This window comes from Montipora capricornis, chromosome 2 (genome assembly GCF_036669925.1).
Source record: "Montipora capricornis isolate CH-2021 chromosome 2, ASM3666992v2, whole genome shotgun sequence".
NCBI lineage: Eukaryota > Metazoa > Cnidaria > Anthozoa > Scleractinia > Acroporidae > Montipora > Montipora capricornis.
In genome coordinates, this window is record NC_090884.1 from 26915891 (window position 1) to 26942256 (window position 26366).

The 26366-nt window shown below is 39.8% G+C and overlaps 1 protein-coding gene across 1 annotated transcript in view; it reads right to left on the bottom strand.

The window, feature by feature from the left end:
- Positions 1-4584: 4584 nt before the first annotated feature.
- LOC138037886 (uncharacterized) overlaps positions 4585-26366 on the bottom strand; it is a 43658-nt gene continuing 21876 nt past the window's right edge. Inside the window, exons 4-8 of the mRNA XM_068883740.1 lie at positions 15342-15459; positions 11142-11255; positions 9098-9282; positions 8214-8547; positions 4585-5238 (exon numbers count right to left, since the gene is read on the bottom strand). Coding sequence (XP_068739841.1) covers positions 5198-5238; positions 8214-8547; positions 9098-9282; positions 11142-11255; positions 15342-15459 — 792 coding nt within the window. The 3' untranslated portion in view covers positions 4585-5197. The remainder of the gene's footprint in view (positions 5239-8213; positions 8548-9097; positions 9283-11141; positions 11256-15341; positions 15460-26366) is intronic.

The following is a 26366-nucleotide window of genomic DNA, read 5'->3' on the forward strand; positions in this document are numbered from 1 at the left end:
TCGGTATCAAAGGAATTTTACAACAGCACTAATAAGGTTTGAACGGTTAGGGAGGCACGGTGGCCTCATGGCTACTGTGCTCGACTCCGGATCGAGTGGTCCGGGTTCGGGTCCTGGCCGGGGTCATTGTGTTGTGTTCTTGGGCAAGACACTTTTACTCTCACGGTGCCTCTCTCCACCCAGGTGTATAAATGGGTACCGGCAAAATGCTGGGGGTAACCCTGCGATGGACTAGCATCCCATCCAGGGGGGAGTAGAAATACTCTTATTCACTTCATGCTAATGAAACCGGAGATAAGTGTCGGCCTGATGGGCCTTCTGGCTCGTAAGCAGAGACTTTACTTTACTAATAAGGTCCAGCAAAAGTCAGTATTATGCAAATTTGAATAATAAGTTGCAGGATCCAGACACGAGTTCTAAGAAGTGGTGGGGCATTGTCAAATCTCTTTATGGACAAAAAGTACACACTGCAGTACCTACTTTAGGTGAGGGCCCTCTCATGATTCAATTTTTGTAATGTAAATTTAATTTAATTCAGGGTGCAAAATAAAGTTGTTGTTGTTGTTGTTGTTGTTGTTGATGATGCAAAGGACAAAGCAGAATTACTGAATGAGTTGTTTTGTTGTCAGAGCCGTTTAGATGAAAGCTCGTCTTTCGTTCCTGCTGTTCTTGATTATATTCCGACTTCTCAAATTTTGTCGAATGTTGTCACCTCTGAATGGGAAATTAACGCTTTACTGAGAAGTGTTAACATAAATAACAGCGCTTGGCCTTATTCTTAATTTTTATTAATGATGTTACTGAGAATCTTAAATCTTATTGCCTTTTGTATGCCGATGACAGCTCCCTTTTTGACATTGTAGATGACCCAGTTACTTCTTTTATCTGAGATCGAAGACTGGGCTCGGAAATGGCTTGTTACTATTAATCCCTCAAAGACTGAGTGTATGATCTTCTCAGCTAAACTAATTAAGCCACCTCACCCTGATTTATTTTACAGTGATAACAAAATTATTGAAGTTGCTACACCTCGGTGTAGTTCTTTGCAACAACCTTTCTTGGAGAGCCCATATCTTTAAGATTTATGAGAAAGCTTCTAAAAGGCTTAATATCCTAAAAGGTATCAGGTACAAGGTTGCCAGGACTACTTTAAGAAAATTGTACAAATCTTTGGTGCGTCCTCTAATGGAATACGCTGATGTATTATGGAATGGATGCACGGAAAGTGAGAGCGAAACACGTGCAATATGAGGCAGCAAAAATTGTAACTGGGGCCATGAAAGGGACCAATAGGCATCGTCTTATGCAAGAAATTGGGTGGGGAGATCTCAAAACTAGAAGAGCCATTCATAAATTGCTGTTTTGTTTTAAGATCGTTAATAATCTTTGCCCTAGTTATTTATTTGATTTATTACCTCTACTAGTTAGTGAAAGAACAAATTACTTTTTGCGTCCGGCATCAGATTACTCTGTTTTTGCAAGCCGCACTGAGCGTTTTAAAAGATCGTTTTTTTCTTCAACTACTACTTTGTGGAATGACATCAGTTTTGACATACGCTGTCTTGAATCCATTGGTTCTTTTAAGAAAGCTTTACTCTCCTTTTTAATGTTCCTAGTTATAACGCTACTTTTGATTTTGCTATTGACAGATTTAATGCAATTTTCCATACTCGTTTACGCCTGCGACACCTGCGCGCTAAACTATTATCTTTTTAAAATAGGTTGCAAAGAAAGCCCTGCGTGTCTTTGTGGTTTTTACAACGAGTCAGTTACGCATTTCTTTCTTGAATGTCCACTTTATTCTGCCCCTAGAATTAATTTGCTCCCCTCTGCTGCTCGTATATTTGCCGACAAGTGGTCTTCTATGTGTTAGGATCACAGTTACTTTCTCCGAAACTGTCCACCAAGTTTGAGCTACTCGTTCCTCCCAACAATGGCAAAATGTTCTGTGACCTTTTTTGGCAACCTGCAAGATGCCTTGGTAAAACGTGAAAGCCCTTCGGCGCGTTGAATCATCATTGTTTTTCAACCTCACAAGCCGGTTACGCCGGGTGCCATGCAAGTCGATCCAAGTTTTAAGAGAAAACTCTTTTGCTCTTCCTCTTGTCACTCAAAAAGTCAGGGGGTGTCACGGAAGAAAATCCCTTATCGCATTTATGTCTTTTTCTTCTATTTTTATTTAAATCGTTGCTTCATAGTTGTCAAATTGCAGTTAATAAGTGTTGATTAGTTAGTGTTACTAACATCGCTTGTTATCTTCTAATTAACGTCATATTGTTAAGTGGAATGTTATTGTAACACTATTGTATCCTGTAGGAAAAATTAAGAAAGCATTTTAAGTGTTAATTTGTTTGCGAAGGGTAGGTGACAGGGCGTTGGCCCAGGTTATATATACCAGGCAAAACGTTGGCTGTTGAAGTGGCGCAAGGTTGACGCATGTAGGAAACGCACAGGGAAAGGTTGTAACACGAAGGTCTGAGGGAAAAGGAAAAGACCGAGGGCTGAGTGTATCACTACTAAGAGACATTTGCGGGAGCCGGCCAGAAAATTTCAAGACAAAGCCCATTTGTCAGCGGCGGCAAGAGAAGAAGTCACACGAAGAGAAGGCGCTAAGTTTAAGAAACAAGAGAATGAAGAACCAGAGTAGAAGAACGCGCCGAGGTGTGAAGTTGACGTCGAAACTGAATTGCTGTTGGTTTGTTAAAGAGCTGGACAGCTGGTTTGTTGAAAGACTGAACTGTTGATTTGTTAAAGAACTGAACTGTTAGCTTAATTTTATTCAAATTTCTAGTGAGTGGAAAAAGTATTATTGTCTTTTCACTATTAATTAAGATTAATGATGAAATGGTATATGAAATAAATCATATATGAACTGCGGATATGAAATCAAGTGAAGCTATCACCTTCGCAGTTAGGAACGCAATTTTTGTAATTGCGTAGAGAAGCCTGAAAAATTCAGGACTTCAACGGGGTTTGAACCCGTGACCTCGCGATTCCGGTGCGACGCTCTAACCAACTGAACTATGAAGCCACTGACGTTGGGAGCTGGTCATTTGTGGGTTCTAATGGTCTCGTGAGGAATGAATCAATGATGAAATGGTATATTAAATGAATCATATATGAACTGCGGATATGAAATAAAGTGAAGCTAACTGCGAAGATCATAGCTTCACTTGATTTCATATCCGCACTTCATATATGATTCATTTCATATACCATTTCATCATTGATTCATTCCTCACGGGACCCTTAGAACCCACAAATGACCAGCTCCCAACGTCAGTGGGATAGCTGTTGGTTAGATAGGCTCGATTTCCCGCCGCTCACTCGAGTTCGGGTATCCTCCCCGAGAAGAGAGGGAGTGAGCACTGGCTCATCGAGCCTATTGGTTAAAGCGTCGCACCGGAATCGCGAGGTCACGGGTTCAAACCCCGTTGAAGTCCTGAATTTCCCAGGCTTCTCTACGCAATTGCAAAAATTGCGTTCCTAATTGCGAAGATCATAGCTTCACTTGATTAATTAAGATTATTAAAAACTTAGGAGAAAGTTTAGAATTAGTATAACTCAAGTATTTTTTCCTTCAAAACTTGAGCTTTAATAACATAGTCTTAGGGTCTCGGTAAATGAAAACGAGGTGCCAACAGAAAACAATTCTAGTCGCGCGAGTATTTTGGCTACAAAGGCAAGTTATATATCAAATTAAAGCTAAAAGACTAAATTACCTTATAAAAGATTTCATTTTATCGAATTTCAAAAGGCGCTTAATTTTCTTGCTCTCGAACTTAGAGGTATCGAGTTTACTGCTGAAGCTCCAGCCCTTTCGCGTTGTTGATATTCATCTCCCTTTTATTGCATCTGATTGACAGATAAAAGACCTAAAAAAAGGTGTAAGGAAATTTGCATAAGTCTCGTATTAGCGGAATTATTGCATTTCAAACTAAAGAGTCGAATCTCGAGCGCGATTTTCGCAAAGAAACTGACATAAAATGAGTTACAAAGGGAAAACGGAAAATTGCTCACACCCTTTTTGAGTCTATATCATTATCCATCATATCTGAAAGTTTCAAAGCGATAGCTTAAAACCTGTCCCGACTGGAGGTTGGAGAATTTTGATTTTTGCGTCACGCAATAGACAGGGGCTGTCAATCACTTTTCGCGGGCAACTTATGGCGGGAAACAGAAAAGGCTCATTTTAGAAGGGTTAAAAAGCACTTTCTGATTTTCTTTTTCTGCCAAAATAGAATTTAGGACCCACTCATGGCAATTTAAAAAAATAAAAACAAAATCGAGCAATGTACTAAAATTTTCATTTACCGAGACCTTAGACAGTTTTTTTAGATATATGTTTCGTGTTGCTAGTTTGTGGGAAGGGGTTTGTGTGTGGTTATATCTATTATCCGTTTGCGGTTTGTTTTTACCTTGTGTCGCCGTGCCCTGAGGGGAAGACGGACGTCATAGGGGGAAGCCCTTATCTGGGTTGTCACGCCCTTAAAAAGGGTATAAAATCTCGATTTTCTTCCCTTGAATAGGGTCAAGGTTTGAGAACCTTGGCGGCACACACCTATCCTAAATTGTCGGGAGTGAGTACCCTCCTTCCCGCCCTTGGGCTATAAACAGTTTAATTTTCCTTACATCAGAATAATCAAGGTCTCGGTAAAGTGAATCACTACAGGCCAAAGTTCGAAAAATCAAGCCGAAACAGAGGTACTTTAACTTCTTTTAAATATGGCGCAAATTAAGTGTGTTGGCCATTCATTCATAGCTAGAACGCGTAACCTTAATATGAGTGAGTTATCTGCTAGAAAATTAAACGCTTATCTGGCTTATCTGCAGGTTGTACTAAATTATTTGTAGAACTTAATGAATCAACCAGTAAGAAGAGCAATAGTGACTGCACTTTTAAATAATTACATGTAAAACCTGAATACAATTGATCATCCTTAGAACAACTACTGAAAGTTATTTGCTGGGTTTCAATGATTGTTCAATGGTTAGGATTAGCGTTTGATAAGATTTTTTTTCTTGACAGAAGCCTACGTAGCTCTTTCTATAAATTGGTGGGCTGCTTATCCACTTCTCCATGGCACCAATTTATGAAGTAAATCAGTTAAATCGAACAATGGAAAAGTGTAAAAGTTCGCCAAAGGTGCGACTTGTAATATAAGCTCGTAAGTTTTTGTCATTAAAAGAAACGACGTCAACGGATGAACACAGCAAAAACATCAGCTAGACCCGTGTCTGTGAAAAGAAAATAGATAAAAGTTGGATTGTTAAGCCACAAATAAAGGAATGTATTTATAACGAAGAGAAGTAAAATACACGAGCGTAGTTAACTCCAGAGTCCCATAAGTAATTTTTGAAACAATCATCAGGCATCCTTTACCCCATTTGACTTTTTAAGACAAACTTTCGATACTTAAAACATAAGATGCATATAAACATCAAAAAAAGGAATCGAGACTATTTTCTTGTGCATGTACATGTGATTGTGTCGCGAACCGTTATCGTGTATAAAGGCCTGGCCAAACGCCCGCAACATTTCAACGCAACATCTTGCATGATGTTGCGACATGAGTTGAACGGGCTGGCCAAACACACGCAACATTTTCAACATTTTCAACGCAACATGTCGATGTTTATGTGCCCCAACCCCAGGCGCGCAACAAAGTGGACCTAGCGCGCATACCTCAGTGAACGTGAACGTGAACGTGAACGTGCCCAAACGAATACAACATCATACAAGATCCAAAATGTTGCACGAAAAATTTGACTGTTTTCAAATTTGATCTAACACAATTTGATCCAGTCACAGCGGAGCATCCTGCTTAATTAAAAGATGACGCGTAACCAGTCCTGATGAAGACTAGCAGTATGCAGTCGAAACGTCGTGATATACATCACAAGTGACCACATCGTGAGACAAACGAGAATACCTTATTATTGATGATCCAACATGTTGCAACATATCACAACATATCGCAACACATCGCAACACGGTGGACAAACGTATGCAACATGTTGCAATTGTGCGAAACCAATGTTGCAAGATGTTGCGTTCATTTGGCCAGGCCTTAACAAAAAGTCACTAGTTTTTCTGGTGGCAGCGAGTCAAGAATTAGGGACGGAATAAGATAGGGGGGATGCCGCCACTACTGATCTTTTTTCGAGTGATATTTCCTCCAAAGCGGGGTGAATGAAATGCGGTAACGCTGGAGTTCCTTCATCCCCTTCCTTCTGAATCCCCCAGGGAACAAACACGAGTCGATCCAGAAATTGTTTGTCAGGACTCCCAACAAAGGTAATAGCTAAAACAGGGTGCCCATGACTAGGAACATACAGCTTTACATACTTGTCCTTTAATTACTTTTTCCGTAAAAAGTTGTGTTATAGCCCGCATGAATGGAGTCTCAATTGGCAGAAAGATTGATCTTAAAAAAGGTCGGTCTATGAGCAAGTTTGCAGTAGTAAAGAATTTTTAATTAGTCTCAATGTTACAGGGTACATTGGAATTTCTATGGAACCTTTCAAACAAATGGCATGGAAATTTCCATGAACCCTTTTGGTATAGACGTTTTGAGTTAGTCTCAATGTTATGGGGAACCTTACCTTTATTACCCCTTTTGTAAAGGATCTTTGAAATTTTCCACAATTTCTCGTTGAAACAATGTTTTTGTCTTTTTGAAGGATATTTACCCACTTTTGAGGTAGATATGCACTTCTAAATACAAAAATTTGTGTCATTATAGGGATTTTTGCCACACACAAGTGGAAAAATAAACCCTGCTATTTGCGTATCGTTACTGTTAATGGACAGGTAGTAAGAATATGCAAGAAACGATTTGAAATAAACCAAGTCAGATGTAAGCGCTGTTGGTCATTTTAGTCAATGTAACTGCTGATAAAGTCCGTATCGTTCTTTGAAGTATGGTCTCGAGGGAGACAGAGGATTTTAAGCAGCACTCGTGAGTGTGTTTCTTTTACTCGAATAGTTGATAACTGATAGGCACCCGTCAGGGTTCAAATTATTAGGTCAATAACTATGTGATATATGTGTAACTGATTATATGATAACGTCACAAAGTCTGAAGACTTAAATCAATGGACAATTTTGCGGTTAAGTGTACGATTTTTTTCTCTCTACCTGGAAAATATTAAGGTAAAAAGTTGTATTCTTTTCCAAATTTCTTACTTCAGAAAATCGCAACTTAAAAAATTACGTGTTCAATGGACGAATGTAAAAGTTCGCCAAAGGTGCGACTTGTAATATATGTTCGCAAGTTTTTGTTATTAAAAGAAACGACGTCAACGGATGAACACAGCAAAAACATCAGCTAGGCCCATGTCCGTGAAAAGAAAATAGATAACAGTTGGATTGTTAATCGATAAAAGAATGTATTTATAACAAAGAGAGGTAAAATACACGAGCGCAGTTAAGTCCAGAGTCCCATAAGTAATTTTTTAATTTGACGTTTTAAGACAAACTTACGACACTTAAAACATAAGAAGCATATAAATATCAGAAAAAGGAATCGAGACTATTTTCTTGTGCATGTACATGTGATCGTGTCGCGAACCGGTACCGTGTATAAAGGCCTGGCCAAACGCTCGCGACATTTCAACGCAACATCTTGCAAAATTGTTGCATGATGTTGCGACATGTGTTGTTCAATGCAACATGTCGATGTTTATGTGCCCCAGCCCCAGGCGCGCAACATAGTGGACCTAGCGCGCATGCCCCACTGCAACAATGTTGCGTGAACGTGCCGGGCCAAACGAATACAACATCATGCAACTTCCAAAATGTTTGCACGAAAAATTTGACCGTTTTCAAAAACATATCACAACATATCGCAACACGGTGGCCAAACGTTTGCAACATGTTGTGCCCAACATTTTTGCAATATGTTGCGTTGAAATGTTGCGTGCGTTTGGCCAAGCCTTAACAAAAAGTCACTAGTTTTTCTAGTGGCAGCGAGTTAAGAATTAGGGACAGAATAAGAAGGGGGTGGGTGCCGCCAGTGCCCTCATTTTTTCATGAATCTTTTTCGTTCATTGTACTGATCTTTTTTCGAGTGGTATTTCCTCCACAGCGGGGTGAGGGAGGTGCGGTTACGCTGGAATTCCTTCACCCCCTTCCTGCTGAATCCCCCAGGGAAAAAACACGAGTCGATCCAGAAATCTTTAGATTCAAAATTGGGATTTGTCAGACTCACCCGGTGAGTTATACACGGACAAAGAAGTTGTCTTGCTGTAAAGGATGCTCAGAGAACTTTTTTTTTCAAAATAACATGGGTTAGTATGTTTGCTGATCATTAACCAGCCTTCATCCCTTGCACAGGTATCGTACTTCTTGGATATCTCAAAAGAGCGATCAGAAAGCCCATCGATTGGTTGAAGAGCAAAGTGCAGCAGATTTGATTCCTTTTTGAGGTCATCCCACGTTGAAAAATTGAGATTTTCCTTGGAAAACCATGCGGCACTGTCATTAACGGCATTGAAGTTGAGAGAATGCACTTCTTGACGATCTTTGTAGAGTGCAACACGAACCTGGAAGATGATAGCAAGAACAACTTGAGTAAAAGATGTTGGGGGTTTTCAATTGGCTGGCGTGGAATCAGCACCAAAGGTAATTACTTTACCCAGTCACAACATATACGGAAAAAAAGGAAATGATCTAATTATAATCAAAAGCCATGCAACTCTGCCAGCTAAAGTTTCCGGGCTGAGCAGGACTTGATGATTTCTCAACGCAGCAGCGAGAGTTGAGATTACGTAAAAACTTCCAAGTTTTGTTAAATAGACAAAGTAAAAGATGGATGTCCAAAACTTTGGACGTCTTCTAGAATTGAATGTTTTTCCAGGTATTTCACCATGCATATGCTACATGACGAAATGGGCGTCCAATGTTTCGATAAGTAAAGCAACAGTTTTCGAACCGGCGAATACGCCATGCAGGTACGCTGCATTGACCAAGAATCTTTTCTGGTCAAGAAGCAGCACAATAGAATTGTTCGGGATGGCGATACAGGAAGTTGAGAGATGTCGTAAAAAGGCTGTGTGATATCTTAATTTTCCTTAAAAAAAATTGTTCTCCCACCTGCTTGGGATTAAACGTATTCCAGTTTTTAGAAAGAACCAGACGGCTTTTATAGTGTCCAGCAAAATTTGAAGATATATCCAGGGCGGCCCTCACATTCTCAGAATGTGTGTCTGGTGATTTCCACAACTCCGCAACGTACAAAGGCATTGCGTCTGCAACAACTTTAAATACCATCGTCCAACCTGCAATTATTAGTAAGAAAAGTCATCTATGTCACTGGAAAACAAAAAAACGTTCAGAAATGATTTACGCCCGACACCCAAGTTAGTCATTCGCATAAATGGGTCTGTTCCTGAGGTGATTTTTTGTTCACTTTTTCCAAGACAATTTTTTTTCTCCAAATTTCATTGTAAAACAGTTTGCAATGTTAAAGGCGGGGGTATACCTATCCTGGGTACCAGAGGTTTTTTCTCGCTTAAAGACATGACCGACACCGGAAATTGCGCAAGAAAACCTCTGGCACCCAGGGTATAGGGTATACCCAAATTTCACTAAAAATTGCGATGTTTTTGTTTACTCTGATTTTGCATCTTTTAAGGGTAGTAGCCAAAACGTGGGGCCGGGGTCGGGGTGCCTTTAATTTCCCAATTTTTTTCTTGTTTCAATTTTTGTCGTTATTCTCCTGTACTGTTGTTTTCGAATGACCGGCATCTGCCCTTCATTTATGGTGGAAATTAGTTAAAAACATTAAGGAACTTACGGAAGCTATAAAAAATTCTTAAGGGACATCTCAGTTTTTTTTTCGCGAAATCGGACTTTGTTTTTTTTGTTTTAAAATCGAAGTTGGTTTTTGCGAGCATCTGACTTAGTGTTGAAAATCGGAGTTTATATTTTGAAATTAAGATAATTTCCGAAAATGCTGAAATTGGCTGGAGTTCATGAAATATACGCCAACTGGCAGAGACACTGATGCGGGGAGACTCGCTGAGCTCCACACTTTAAAATAGCATTGTAATGTTTACCTTGAGGAAAAAAACCCGGGATGATCGTCACGCAGTCACGCTATGTTCTGTTTCGTTTTAATTGTATTGCGGAGAAGGCTTTTAAGAAGTAAACATTACAATGTGGTTTTAAAATGTGGAGCTCAGCGAGTGTTCAGTGTCTCTAGGAGTTAGCGTATATTCCCCAGAAAAAACTCCAATTTCAGTCTGAAATTCTCTTAATTCGAAAAACAAACAAAGATGTCCCTTTCGTAGCTTCTGTATGTTCCATATTTCTTGACTAATTTCCACCATAAATGAAGGAAAGATGCCCGCAAGGAGAGCAGCTTCTGTGCACCCACCGGGAAGAAGCTCTAAGAGAAGCTGAAGGCTTCTAAAATGATTGTAGAAGCCTCAAGTATTACAATTTGAAAAAGAGGGTCATTACTGTGGCATAATTAATGAGGAAGTCAATTTGTAACAATAACTTTTACTTTTGGTTTCATTATTTCTCAAATCTCTATGCTTAAAACAACCAGCAGTCTGTATTCATTAAAAAAGCATAAAAGCCTTTCAATTTGGTCAATTCTAGCAGGAGATATCTTCTCAAGTGAGCCTTGGTTCCACCCAGCGGGTAGTGCAATAAACTGTTTGGTATAAGATTGCAATTAGCTTTTCAGGCATAAAATATATTTTTGCATATTCCTTACTCCATAAGCTTTGTAGAAATGTATGGTTTCCTATAGTTTCAAGTCAAATCTTGGCTGTTAAAATTTGTTGAAAAAATACCGTTTTTTTGGGTGTACCCCCGCCTACCTGGGATAGAGACATGCATGTGTCTAGCTTGATCGTGCAGCAAACAGTTGCTAATTTTTTTAACTTCACGTACCTAGTGCGCACAGATAAAAGCGAAATCTAAAGATCCAAAGGCAAACTATTTGTCTAATTTTGCTAAAATTTCTCTTTTGTGAAACTGTGTGAGGGCCGTTGGATTTAAACAATTACACAAGGAGTTTGAATTTCCCATGGGTCAATAGATAGAAGATTGGGCTTATTGTAGCTCAAGGTTGAGCAGTATTTTGCATTGCTCACAAAAAACGAGAGTAAAAGAAATCGAGTACCTCCTCCATCGCTTGTCTGATCACAATAAACAGGAAAATGTCCGAAGCTGTCGTTCAGTCGAATATCATAGATTCCGGTAACTTTTGGATTTGGAACTTTGGAGCAGCGAGTGACTAAAAAAGGAAAATATCATAGAAGAGGAACAAGGTTTCGTTGCAAAACTAACGACAATTTTGCGTGGAATGATAGGACATTTGCATGATGACGCCATTTGACTGCAAGTCCCAGAATCCTTCATGTTTTGCTTGCCTCATGCATTAGAGCTATTGGTATTTTTACCCCGCTGGGAATACAAAATTTAAATAAGAAAAGAAAAACAAACTGAATTCTGGTAGTTGTGGTCAAACGAGGCTATCGTGAAAGTTGCCCATTTATGAATGATTACCCTCATCCGGTCTTTTACTTGACACCTACTTGCATAGTAATGAATGAAAAGGGCGCTATTAGCTATTAATGCCTGCACTTTCTTCCCTTTCTGGTAAAGTGGTGATCATATGAAAAGACTGAAAGAAATGTTAAGGATCGCTTCACTCTTTGGTATATAACCTGCACTTTAAATGTAAGTGATATTTCGTATATGCAATCGCATGAGCCCGAGGGCAATTAAGGATTAATTACACGCGCATTTTCAAGGTTGTCACAAAATTACCCTAGTCGCAAAGCGACGTGGGCAATTTGGAAACCTTGCATGGAAAATACAAGTGAAATTAAACCTTCATTGCACAAGGGCACAATACGATTACATGCTTATCATGCACATAAAGGGCAAAATTATTGAGGGAAGCCCGTTCAATGCCGCGACAAATGACAATTAACCTAACATTCTTTCATTAGGTTAAAGTCCAATTCAATAAATCGACGCTGTAAACAGAAATAGAGCTTAATTTTATTAAACTGTATTTTACATGTGGACAAAAAGCAGTTTATTCAGAGTCAGAATCTGGAAGAAGATTCTCTTGTAACTTCGCTTGCTCTGGATAAGCAACAGTTGACCAATCAGGATCAAGTAATCAAACCCTCTTGATTACCAAGTGCCCTCGGGATTAAGATGAAAAATGCCCTACGTCTCAACCAATCAGCATTCAGTAATTTTGCCCCGTAAGTGATCATTTAATTTATCAAATCCTTCACGGGAACGCATGAGCCCAACAAATTGACTTTCTCTCAAATGGGAGGCTTCATATTTCGGTTTGGTAGAACATTGCACCGGCATCGCAAAGGTCATGGGTTTGAAAATTGCTAAATTGCCCAACAATGTGCGAGGATCACTTCTCCATTTCATATATAACCCGCAATTAAATTATACATTTATTTCATTAACCGAGTCCTTCACGGGAGCACATGAGCCCAACAAATTGACCTGCTACCAACTGAGTGGCTTCATAAATCAGTTGGTAGAGCATTGCACCAGCATCGCAGAGGTCATGGGTTTGAATCCCGTTAAAGACACCTGAATTTTTCAGATGTCCATAAGCAACAATTGCTTTAAAAATTGTCCATATTAGCGCAAGGATCAGTTCGCTCTTTCCTTTCATAAAAAGAGACTCCCGTGATAGCTTTGGATCACCCCTGATGAAGGCACCAGCCAAGAGTTTCGTAAACTTTCATCCTATAAATTGCACATTTTCAAGTTATCTTTATAATTCTCGAGACCAGAGTAGCATCGAAGTGATGCACGTCTGAGGATCAGGAGCAGAAATTAGGAGGAGCACGCTAATTACTTTTTATTTTAATCATTGACTTTTAGGAAATTTCCACTATTTCAACATGAATAAGGCTGCTCTATTTTCATTAGTCCTTATGCTTATTCGGGGCAATCTGTATGTACTCTTTTTAAAGAGTATTTTAAGAGTATAGGCTATCTAATGAAATCTCATGAATCTCAGTACCGAAATATTAAAATATTAAACTCCTGCATTGAGATTATGACAACGCCTAATATATTTTGTATACTCCAAATTCACTCGGTCTAGCTGAAGGAAGCATTTCTGGAGCCGAAAAAAAGTAATGCCCTTATAACATATTTTATGTAATTATTTTTTGAGCCACTGACGCTGTTAGGATGATTGATGCCGTATATGGGTGCCTACTTGTTTGAAGTGTCTAATGGTGAGGGTCATTAAATTTCTATCTAAAGGCCCGTGCAAACGCTCACAACAACACACAACATTGTTGGGCCCAACAATGTTGTCTCTTGTTGCGCGATGTTAGCCGATGTGTGCAAACGCTCGCAACAAGTCACAACATGTTGGGTCTTTAGATGAGAATGCAAAGGACTGTGGGACGTTTTCCATCTCCGACGCCATGTTGATTTCTTGTTCGCATGTATTTGTGTGGATACGTGGCATGTAGTGCGCGTGCGCCGGCGCAACATTGTTGGATGTGCTGTGCAAACGAACGCAACATTGTTGGACCACGCTTTGATGACCGCTAAACAATAGAAATGTTGGCACTTGTTGGCTCTAAAGTTCGACCAAACGTCATTTAACAACTTCCAACAAGTCGCAACAACACGCAACAACACACAACATGGTGTGCAAAATGTTGGGCCCAACAATGTTGTGATCGTTTGCACGGGCCTTACAATATTTAGGCGAGCAGAACAATATTGCCGTGGATCTTGTATTCGCAGAAAATCTTGAATGTATTTTAAATTTGTCTTCTCTCCATTGAGACGCACTTGCAGTGTATGTGACCAATTTTTACCTTTTTTTAAAAAAAACAATGCCATTTTTTTATAATGGCAGCTAATTTTGGAGTTCTAGCTTATTCACTAGCGAGCAAGCACAAGCGTACCCTGCGAGCAGAGTCTTAGTTTTCTTTCTTCCTAGATAAGTCGGGAAGAGGCAAGAAGACTCTGCTCGCAGCCTGCACATTTCGCATTGCGCATGCGTTAAAAATTTAAATGTTCGGTGTCCGTCACGCGTGACCAGGCACAAAACAAAAAGAAACAATTGAGATATTTTCGAACAACTCTGGCAAACACACAACAACCAAGGAATCATGTCTGTGGAAACTCTAGATAGTTTATACTTTATACGTTTAAATTGCTATTTCATTTTTTACTGAAAGTTTTTTAGGTTTCTGGCAGACTGGTTCCTGTAACCGACATGCAGGGGAAATACTCATGGGAATTTCGACAGTTAAAAATTGCCACATGGTTGTAAACTTAAAAAATATTGAAGAAGCCTTGGCGATTGATCATGCGCAAAAGTTAAAGAAACAGGTTTGACAAGTCGAGACTGGACTGACTCATCCATTTTTTTTGGATGATCGGCGGATCAAACAATGTGCAGGCCACGAGCAGAGTCTTCTTTCCTCTTTCCGACTTATCTAGGAAGATCGAAAGAGACTCGCAGGGTAGCACAAACGCAAGCATGAACGCAAGCACAAGCGCGCTCATTTCATCGTCAAAATGGGCCTGAGGCAAGCAAAAGCACAAGCTCAAGGATCAAAAGTTTTCCTTTTCCTTGTGCTTGAGCTTCAGTATTCTTGCGTTCTCTTGCGTTTTGTGAAAACGGGACGTATAACGCAAGCATAACGGGAGCTGTGATGTTCGTTCGAGGAAAAAGACCCACCCCAGATTCTACTAGCAGAGGCGCGTTATTAGCGAGATCATGGAACTAGTGAATCTTTATCTCTGCGTCATTTGCTTGTTCTTGCGTTATGGTTCGTTTTCACTTGACACGAATCTCTTGTGCTTGCGCTTGTGCTTGCGTCGCTAGTGGAAACCAGGCTTAAGACCCTGAAAACGTGTTTTTGAGGTTCGTAGAGTTGTATGGTATAGTATTTCAATAAACCAATGCTACTTCAACAGGAAACACATCAAAATGCATTGTTGTGATGTGTAGTGCAGTTTTCATGTTACATCATGATGATTGTGCCACTTGCTGCAATGTCACGCCGGCCAACTCCTACTAAATTAGATTTAAGTGTTATTTTCTCTTTTTTATGCCAACTCGTTGAAAAAAAGTCAAATGAGCGAAATCTGAGCGGAGTCTGGGGTATGTTCTTAGCATATTCTTAAAATTCTGGTTAATCAGCCTCAAGATTCTTACAAGAAGGTTCATCATTGATATTAAAAGTACATCTTAATAAGATGTCTGAACAACAGCTGCTGATTTTTTCGACAAGCTATGATCTCGACAAACTGGCAAAAGTCTCATCCCCAAATAAAATCATGGGTAAAGTTTACCTACCCAGATCCTCACAATGCTTTCCAGTATATCCCCTTTCACATTTACAGTAGGGGGTATCATCTGTTGCGTTGATAGCACATTTTCCGTGCGGAGAACACAAATTTCCATAGCATTCATTCTGTGAATTGTAAAAGCACATTACGTGTGAAAAATCTAGGACCTTAAAGTATGGCAGACGAATGCTGCTGATGTGTTGCCGGCGAGGCATGTAACAATGCACGGCATTCATATGCAAATGAGTGGCCATTCATAGGCTACGATCTGACAAAACGACAGAAAACCACAATCACGTAACTTTTCCGTGATCATAAATGAATGTGCTTTGTTGGCAAAATGATTGAAAAAATATCACGAAACATTACAAAACAAGAGGCTACGGGAAGCTTACACTTTGTTCGAAGGATTTTTAGCCGACTTCCTTTACGTTCACAGTATTTCAGTGGGTTTTTACTGGGTTGCCAAACCCAGTCGGAATCTGCGTCTCATTTGTTGGTTTTACTTTTTATTTTTTTTTCGTTTTTTTTTTCCTTGTCGGTAAAAGTCTTGCCTGTCACTCCCCTGCTAAGTGGTGTCTTTGTGCACAGAGCCTTCTGCGCGTATTTTCTTAGGATCGAGAGGGTAGTGGGAAATGCGTAGATTTCTCTGGTGGACACAGTAGAATGATTAACTTAACCAAAAGTCATGTAACGCGAATGGCGTTTTAATGGATCTTTAAACAAAATATACCCTGATGGAGCTCAATAACGGAAAGTCAATTGGATATTGAACAAGACAGGCCGTGGAATCTTCAAAGGGACGAGTAATGGACTTCGACAACAATCTGTCGCCCGTTGAGCCGTAATCAAAGTGAACTGTAGTTCTAATATTGTACAAGTGTGGTGTTTTGTACAACACTGAAATCAAATGGAAAATTCTCAAGTAACTTATGGGTTTAACAAAGACAGAGAAGGAATTGAAAAACTTGGAATCTGTGATCTCTTTTGTCTGGCTTATAGTACAGCTGCCTGGTGCAAAAAAATGGGCAAAGTGTGCACTTTTACCTAAAAGTATGAAACTTCGCACAGTTAACAATTATAATATATAGTTTACTTTTAGATGTGGAGCCATCTCAGATGCGGCCTGTGACGTCATTAAAACGTCAATAACGATGACCTTGACCTTGGGCAAAGCGTTTACGATAGCTTTTACTTGGTGTGGCCTAAATGTACGTTTTTTATGTTCAACCACATTTTTTTCACTCGCGAAGGTTTGTTTGTTATTATTTAAATCCAAATTGAAAAAAATAGAGTTTAATTTAATTTATAGAGTGATTTAAATGAAGTTAAAACTGGGTTTTAGAGCAATTTATGAATTGAAAAGAATACTTGATCTTAATTTTCACTTCAAACTTTAATTTCTTAATTGTATAAACATATTTTTCCCCTCATTTCGGTTCCTTTTTTAAATTTCTTCCGTTAACGCTGTGTATGACGTAATTTAACATCTAACCGGTCAGCTGATATACCCATTTTAGTAGCCTTCAAATTCGGCACGTGGTGAAAAATGGCTTCCAGCTGTGGCGGCGTGTTTTCTTCCTCAGTTTTCGAGAATGAAGAATGAGTGGTAAGTACTTTATTTTTACCTGAATTTTAATAAAAACAACGCTAATACGCAAGAGACAAATATTTTAACTGTTTTACACTTGTTACATTGATTGTTACATGTATTTAGAATACGATTCAACGTTACATTCATTCACACACAAGTTAGCACATTGCTGCTTTGTCGTATTTAACAGCTGAATGAAAATCATAACAAAGTTCTTTCTTTGGGAATTTTCTTCTAGTTAAACACATAAAATTAATGTATTTGACTATTAAGTACCGTGAATATCTCATTGGTTCTAAAGTGTAACTTCACTTTTGGCAAGTGTCTACTTTATTTTGAAATGTTGCGCCTTGAGTGAAAATAAATTTTCCCGATGCGGCATGGAGTGTCATGATTTTATTTACTGTCAGCTTTCTAAACCACTCCAAGGAACGCTTATAAATTTCAGGACTTTCAAACGTTATGAAACATCACCATATATTTAATCAAGTTGTATTGTCTCAAAATCTGGCCGCTAAAACATTCCAAGACAAACTGCGTAGCACTTTTCTGTTTTCACGCATATACACGCAAACGAACTAAAAATGTTCCTTTACAAGCGACCAAAAATTATATCGACCATTAAACATTTAATTTATCTATAAAGGACATTTTTTATTCGACTGCTTCATGGTACAAGAATTCTAAGGATATATCCCTTTCTTTGTTTCCTTAAAGAAACCAATCGCACAGTTATATGCATGTTTTTGGCGGTATTTCATTAAAACACTTTTAAGGTAAAGTACGTAGTATTTCTAAGTGTTCTTGCTTTGGTGTAGTTCGTTAAAAAAAACCTCACAATTAACATATTGCTGTGGGAAAAGTTGGCGTTCTCGTTACTATCTCCGAAAAAAAGACTTGATTACGCTAATAAAAATCATTTTTGAAAAGTACTTCAAACGGGAAAGAACGGCTTTAAAAATAAAGCTTTGCTTTATGCTTTAAAAAATAAAGCTTTTTCAAAGCATAGGCCTTAAAAAAACTTTTATTGAAAGAGGGTTCTTATTTATTTCAGCTCCTCAGTACTGGTTGTTTTCGTCATTTTGATTAGCATGTCCAAACGTCACCTCTTGGTCGATGTTTCAACGTCGCCACCTAAACAGGCTAAGGAGGGAGACCCTATTGACTGGGAAATTTGTGTTCTATGCCAGTCGGACAATGGGGACGTATTACAGTGCCCTGCTAAATCAACAAAGGCACCTATTGGCAGTGGCTACAAATCATTAGCAGAACACCTCATTAAGTTTCATGAACTCGGTCAAATGCCGGTTGAGTTAGATATTAACAGACTCGATGAAGGGAATGGTATAGAAGCTACCTTAATAGCACATCGCGCGAAGTGGCACAAATCTTGCCGTTTGAAACTTAACCAAACAAAGCTTAATCGTTTGCAAAATAAGCAAGAAGCTAAGAAACCAAGCACTTCGTCTGCTGTACAAACACGTGGAAAACAGAGTACTAGGATCATTACAGATTGTGTATGCTTCTTTTGTGATGAGCCAGCTGGTTTGTTTGGTGACCTTCATGAAGTTTCGACGAAAGAAGTAGACTGGAAAGTAAGGAAATGTGCACTGGCGCTGGAGGACACTGAACTGATCGCAAAGCTTGCGCCCGCAGATATGATCGCCCTCGAGGCAAAGTACCACACAAAATGCTTGTTAAGGCTCTATGATAATGCAAAAAAGGCTGCAGATAGACAAGGAGAGCCCGCTGATCATCTTCGTGGCATTGCATTTGCGGAACTTGTGGCTTACATGGAAGAGTACCGTCTTGAAGAAGGTGTAAATCCAGTGTTTAAGCTAGCTGATCTAGCCAGTACATATAAGGCTCGCCTGGAACAGTTGGGAGCTGCTGTCGAAGGCCGAATACACAGCACAAGACTAAAGGCAAGATTGTTATCAGTTTTTCCTGATCTAAGAGAATGCAAAGAGGGATGCAACGTACTTCTCACATTTGATAAAGATATCGGAGATGCTATAAGGAAAGCATGTGAGCAGGACAATTTTGATAATGATGCCATGCATCTCGCAAGGGCAGCACAAGTCGTCCGCCGAGATATGTTTGATAGAAAATTCACGTTCAACGGCTCGTTCAAGCAAGGATGTCAGGAAGCTGCTGTACCACCATCTTTACTGGCCCTTATCAACATGATACTGGAAGGGCCCAGCATCAAGCGCCAAACTGCAGTCGCAGCCAATGCAGCAGCTCTGTCAATATCCCAACTCCTGATTTTCAACAGTATGAAACGCCGAAGATCTGAAATCTCTACTCTTGCCCGTCACAGCCCTGAACGTGAAACTCCACTTCCGCTATACCTTGCCATGAAGATTCATGCCGTAACACGTAGTAGAAACCTCATCGATTCAATGTTCAGTATAGGGTTGTGCGTCTCGTACGATCGTCTCTTACAGGTGACAGCTGACATAGCCAATGGGGTTTGCCAGCAATTTGCAGCCGATGATGTTGTCTGCCCGCCGAAAATGCGAAAGGGGCTCTTTACAGTAGCAGCAGTTGACAACATTGACTATAATCCAAGTTCAGCAACTGCAAAGGACTCCTTCCACGGCACCGGTATTTCACTTATGCAACTTCCAACTCATCAGACATCGGGATTCGACCGTGGTGTTTTGGTTATCAATCCCTCTACATCCTCAAGTAAGTCAGTTGCTCCCCTGCCGACAACGTATACAAGTGTTCCGCCGGCAGCACTGGAAACCAAACAGTTCACTGCACCTACCATTGGTTGCGCTGTAATACCCCAAAGTTTGGACACTCTTAAACAGGCTACAAAGAGAGAGTATGAGTGGCTAGAAACAGTGTCAGAAGCCCTCCAGAAACTCAAGTTGGACAAAACAGATTGGATATCATGGGCAGCGTACCATGCCAGTATTCAAAAAGCAGCAACTCCACCTGCTGCAATCACTAGTTTGTTACCTCTTTTCCCAGATAGTGCACATTCAGTGGCAATGATCAAGCATGCAATGTCCATTGTTCAGGCTGCCGTTCAGCATCTTAATCCAGGACAAGTTCCCGTCCTTACAGCTGATCAACCTCTCTACGCTATAGCAAAGCAGATACAGTGGAGTTACCCCACTTCCCTTGGCGAAGAGCACCTCGTGGTTATGTTCGGTGGATTACACATCGAAAATGCAATCCTTAAGGTAAAAAAAATTGCGCAATTTAGAGGAATTATATGTCTTTTTGCTTATTATATTTCATATTTCAAATAGAAAGGGTGTAAACACTTAAACTAAGTAACCTAGAATGGAATGTATCTTATTTTTAGATGCTTGGAGGTTGGTTAGAAGACAGTGGATGGACTCGCGCACTTGTTCAAGCAAACGTTGCAAGCCCCGGTACAGCAGATTCTTTTGTTAAGGCTAGCCACATTACTAAAACCCGGCACGCACATCAAGTGACATCTGCAAGTCTCTATGTGTTACTCCGGAACGCTTATGTGGCAAGCACTGAGTCCGCTGAGCCTGTGCCCTTCGAAGAATGGTGTGTCCAGCGAGCAAGTCACAGCGCCCAGTTTGACTACTGGTTGAAGACCCTATCCCTAGAAATCCTGTTACTCTTGTTTGTGAGATCCATCAGAGAGGGTTACTTCCAACTTTACATCGAGTCACTTACGAAGCTTATGCCCTGGATGTTTGCCCTGGATCATACGCACTATGCGAGGTGGTTAACTGTTCATATCCGTGACATGATGGCACTCCCAAGTAAACAGGCAGCTGTCTTCAAAGAGTTCTGTGAAGGAAAGTTCGTTGTACAAACCACCAACAGCAAATTTTCAGCTATGGCCATAGATCAGTGCCACGAGCAGAGAAATGCAGATGTGAAAGGTTCTGGTGGGGCAATTGGTCTTATGGATGATCCCGCCGCGCTGAGACGCTGGATGGTTGCTGGCCCAGAGGTTTCAAGAATAGTAGCGGAGTATGAAAAATGCAGCATTCAAACCAGCACTGCAGAAATCAGAAGTAAACACCATGAACAACACCATGGGGTACAAGCCGCATTCCAGAAGGACATTAAATCACTAACGTCGGTCCTTGAAGAATTGGGAAATCCATTTCTAGATGATAGTCAAGACCTTTTAGTTCTAGACACCAAAGATATCATGGAGCAGTCTGTAAAGGAAACAGTGAAGAAAGTGGAAACAATAGGAAAGGAGCAGTTCAGCAAGTATGTCAAAGAAAGACTTACTGACTGCACGGTTCCTGTAACAGAGACAATTAGCAAGAACAACCTACCGTTGTTTAGTCGCTCTTCAATCAAGTTACCATCAAGGAAGAACCTACAAGTACAGTCACTAAAGAATGACTGCCATCTATTTTCGAGGCTGTACATCTCGTGCCAAATACGTGATGGTGACCTGGATCAGTTCTTTGCGCACGAAAATCAGTCAGCCCCACCGTCATTGTCAGTAGGAGGAAAGCTACGCAATGGAAAAAAAGCCGATCTTCTGAGTTGTTTACAGTTAGAACGGTTGCAGACAACGAGTGCTCCTGCTGTAGATGCTAAATTCTTGGATGGTGCTGCCGTTGTTCAGATGCTCAATCCTGGTACAGCGAAGACATTCCAAAATTATGCTGATCTGATTTTTATGCCGTATGTGAAATCTCAGCTTCAATCGACCGACAGAGTGGACATTGTCTGGGATGTTTACATCCCAAACAGTTTAAAGAACGCAACCAGGGAAAAACGCGGAAAGGGTGTACGTAGGAGAGTACTCTCAACAACAGTGATTCCAAGAGACTGGAAAGGTTTCCTCCGCGTTGATGAAAATAAAACGGAATTGTTCAGTCTCCTGTCACATGAAGTTACTCGTCAACCAACCACAGAAGGTAAGGTCATTTACGCAACAGATGGTAGAGGTGTTCTCAGTTCACATGCAGAGGCAGACGGGACGAACATGATGCCGTGCACCCAGGAAGAAGCAGATACCCGTCTTTTATTGCACGTTGCAGATGCTGTAAATAGAGGGAGTAGAAAAGTGTGTGTGCGCACCGTTGATACAGATGTTATAGTGTTGGCCATTGCCAGTTTTGAGAAGATTAATCCAGATGAGCTGTGGGTGGCTTTTGGTAGTGGCGCAAGTTTCAAGTACATTCCCATCCATCAGCTCGTTAACACGATTCAGCCCCAAATGTGCGGCACTCTGCCATTTTTTCACGCCCTGTCAGGGTGCGATACCGTCTCGTCATTCAGTGGCCGGGGTAAGAAAACCGCCTGGGACACATGGTTAAGATTCCCAGAAGTTACTAACGCCTTTGAGGCAATCATGCTGATGCCTAGTGAGATTAATGATGCAGTCCTGTCTGTATTGGAGAGGTTTGTAGTACTGCTTTACGAACGTACAAGTGGCCTAACGAGAGTCAATGATGCCCGCAAACACTTATTTGCACAGAAGTCACGAGGTATTGAGAACATACCACCGACCCAGGCAGCACTAGTAGAGCATATCAAGCGGGCCTGTTACCAAGCCAACATCTGGAACCAGGCTTTGATTCTCACTCCTCAATTACCTTGCCCTTCCAAGTGGGGCTGGAAACAAGGCAGTGAAGGGTGGGAGCCGCTGTGGACAACCCTTCCTGAAGCTTCGGTTTCTTGTGCTGAATTGATACGATGCGGATGTACAAAGGGTTGCACGGGGCGATGCAAGTGTGTCAAGGCAGCACTGAAGTGTACTGCACTTTGACACTGCAGTTAAAGCTACCGAGTGAAATATCCATTGTCGAATGGAACACTGACAGTACACTGAATCGAAGTAGTTTAATGCTCATTCTAACGGTTTGCTACCTACTAAGCACAATCAAGGTCAAAGGTCAAAGTATATCAGATAACTTCAACGCATGCAGCCATGTTCATCTGTTATGTTATGTTATGTGTGTTATGTTTACGGTCGAAAGTTTAATAGTTTTAGATAAAAATGAACTTTAGGAGTGGCACTACAGGCTTTGTAAGCTTGATAACGTTAACAGATATCCCAAGGTCAAAGGTCAAAGCCCAAAACAATAGGCCAGCTGTGTTTTGCTATTTAGTGATGAGACGATTTTAAGCTTTTACACCCACAGAGATCTTCTTTAACATTTAACTGTGAAATCGGAAGATAAATAGGTCATTTTTATTAAAAGGTCAATCAATGTCAAAGGTCAAGGTCCCAATATAAGCCAAAAGTATATGGTTGTGTTCTTTTGCACTTTATTAAGATATTTGCAGCTTTTGCAATAATACAGATTGCTTTCTTAACCATTTTAGCCATAACATTTAGTGTTTCTTAGACATTTTTCACTGTGTGACGTCATTATCATTTTAGTGACGTCACTGGTCAAATCTGAGATGGCTCCATATCTAAAAATAAATGTTATGGGATGGTTGTTCACTGTACAAAGTTTCATGATTTTAGGTAAAAGTGCACGCTTCTGTCACATATCCGCTGTACTATTATGTGTTTGTACTCAATTCGTGTAACAATTGGAAATTTCACTAATTCTTGTTAGTCAAAAATTATTTGAAAGAAAGCTTGTTGCCCATTTTTTGCTTGATAATTCAAGTAAAGGGTTTTTCAGTAAAGGGTTTGATGCTGAACACTGGTGGGAAATTTATTTAGTTGCGTTTTTGACACGGAGTGTAATTTGACACGATTGAGTTTCTTGTCTTCACGTACGTAATGAAATAGTAAGGGTTTTCTGCCTCTTATAGCAAATATGTTGTTTGTTTCAAAAAGTATTTCGCTGGAAAAGGTGGCCTTTATGAATTCATCATGTTGTGTAATATGCAAGCTTAACTGGATAGTTTTTATGGCAATAGTAAAGCATTTTCGTGTCAAAATAAGGTAAGCGTCTTTCTGTTGTGTTACCTTAGTTAAATATAAATATACCATGCGGCGTAAACTTGATTTCTACTCTCAAAATTACCTCCAGAACCTACTTTTTGCGTAGAATAACCTTTCAGAATGATGTTCTTGTCTTCTGTGGTGATACTTGAAGATTCGGGAACATTTTGTGAAAAAATATTTATAACGGGTCACACGCGCAAGTTGATCGCCCGAACTTCCCCTATTATATGCATAACATCCTCTTGGCCTTTTGACATCCCATTGAAAAAAACTCGTAAAATATTCGCGGATCGGTCGATTTCTATAAATAAATTGAAAGGATGATTGCTAACTAATATGGAAAGATTTTCACAATAACTAAAAATTCCTGTGTTAAGCATTAGAATTCGAGGAAGAGGTAAATGCGACTAAATTTGTTGCGTGCGTTGCAATTTTTTTGATTTGACTGTTGTGCAAATTTTGACAGATAATATAAAATTATGAAAAAATATCTACAGATAGATCGCTAAAAAATCTTTATTTTTAGCGGTTATTTGAATATAAAAGTTGCAACGCTTGACGAGAAATAATATTTTTGGTAATAGAATGTATTTGAAAGAAGGAAAATTTCGCGGGAATTGCGGTGAAAATGAGTTTAAAAATTTGCATACGTGCGTTGAAATGTGATACGTGAGGAGACAGGAATTTTATTTCTCTGACAAATGATTTTGTCAGTGTATTGTAAGATGAAATTTATGTGGGAAGCCAACAATATTTCTTTGACTTCCTGGTTAATCCAATTTATTGCTACGACTTGCTAGTGCGAAGATTGTTTACATGAAACTCACGCTTTTTGCGAATTTTGAGTGTCATAAAATTACATCAATTGCGTGACAATCTAATCCTTTACTCTAACCCAAAAACATTCAAATAGTAACAAACTTTATATTTATGAACCATTTCTTCTGCTTTTGTGCTTGTCAGCATTGTGATTTGCGATAATTCGTAAGTCTGTTTTTGTATCTCATGGATGCTCAGATTTTCAATTACAAGGCCGCTCAGCCTCGCGATTGTGTAAATAGTTCACCCTGAAGTCACAATAAATACGTCCTCAGGAACCCGACAAAGAAGGCTTCCTGACCCGACAGATAAAACGTAAATATTCAGTTAAATATTACAACAAAATTAAAAAACCAAAGACGTTGTCTTACTCTGAAAATGACGAACGATTAACATGCTTTCCCGTAGCTCATTCAGTTGACACAAGGTGATCACGTGCACATTTATGGTTGCCTAGCAAGTGATCAAATTTTCCTTTTGACAAAACATCATAAAAGTCAGAGACTGCAGAAAACTTCGTCTTTTTACAATCGATTGTCATTAATCCTTCGATGAGAATTCGATTCAGAGCTATATATAAAAACTATGTTATTTTTTTCCTTTATCTGAGAAGAAACGAGTGAATTTTACTCAAGAGCGTGTTTTGTTATCTTTAAACTGAATTTATTACCAAAGCTTAAAAAAATAAAAGACCTCAAAATAGGACGGGATATTACAAAATAAGTAAAGTTGTGAACGTGTGAGCCAAAGAGCCTCTGCTGGCGCGACATGTTGGTGACCCTCATGGTCTTCAGGACCCCCACTTGAAAAAAAATTAACTGGAACCCTGCACTTCAATACCGGCCACCAATTCGGTGCCTTCTGCTTTTGTGTTACACGTACCACAGGAAACCCAGTGTACGCTTTTATGGAGCGTCTTGTTTTATGTTAAAATATGTCGGTAAATATCCAGTTTCAATTCCGTAGTCCGACGTCCACAGTCCACAATCTGTGAACCAATGATAGGGTTAAGTGCGATCGTGGATATTTGGTTACATTTAAAACTGTTGTTAACGTCATTGATTCCAATCAAAACAAGAAAGAAGAGACTTTGCAAGTCCCTACGATGATATTTAAAAATATTTAATACTTTTTCTTAACAATACTGGGAGAATTATAAATTACGATATAAGTTACAGAGTAATACGATAACCGGATATTGCATTGCGTGCAAGGGAAACACAAACACTCGTTTCCGGTCACGCACACAATTCTTTGATACATATTTCTCCGTTCAAATTTGGCGTAGTCTTCCGTAGTTTAATGGTAATCGCGATCGTCTCTGAAGGAGGAGATATCGAGTTCAAGTCTCACTTAAACTGCCTCCTACGAGACAGAGAAAAAAAAAACCAAATAATAATAATAATAATATAAAAAAAAGTCCAAAGTCCAAAAACGTAGTCGAATCCTGGTGTTTGTTCTTCGAACAAAGTAATGAGAATTAGGGCTGTTTATACCAGAAGTAAGTTCGTTTATTCATCTTAACTACCACTCTTCATAATTCGTTTAGTCAAAACAAACACACTTAAGACTATCGTGAGGGTCCCCAATAGGATCTTTCAACCCGGTCATCCCGACGATAATGTCCCCCAATTCGGCTACGTGATCCCGACGCTCGTTGTGAACTCATTGCGATCCCGAACACATTTTCCAGGTGCCCTTTGCCTCAAAGAAAGGAGGTTTTCTCAGCGGATTCATAA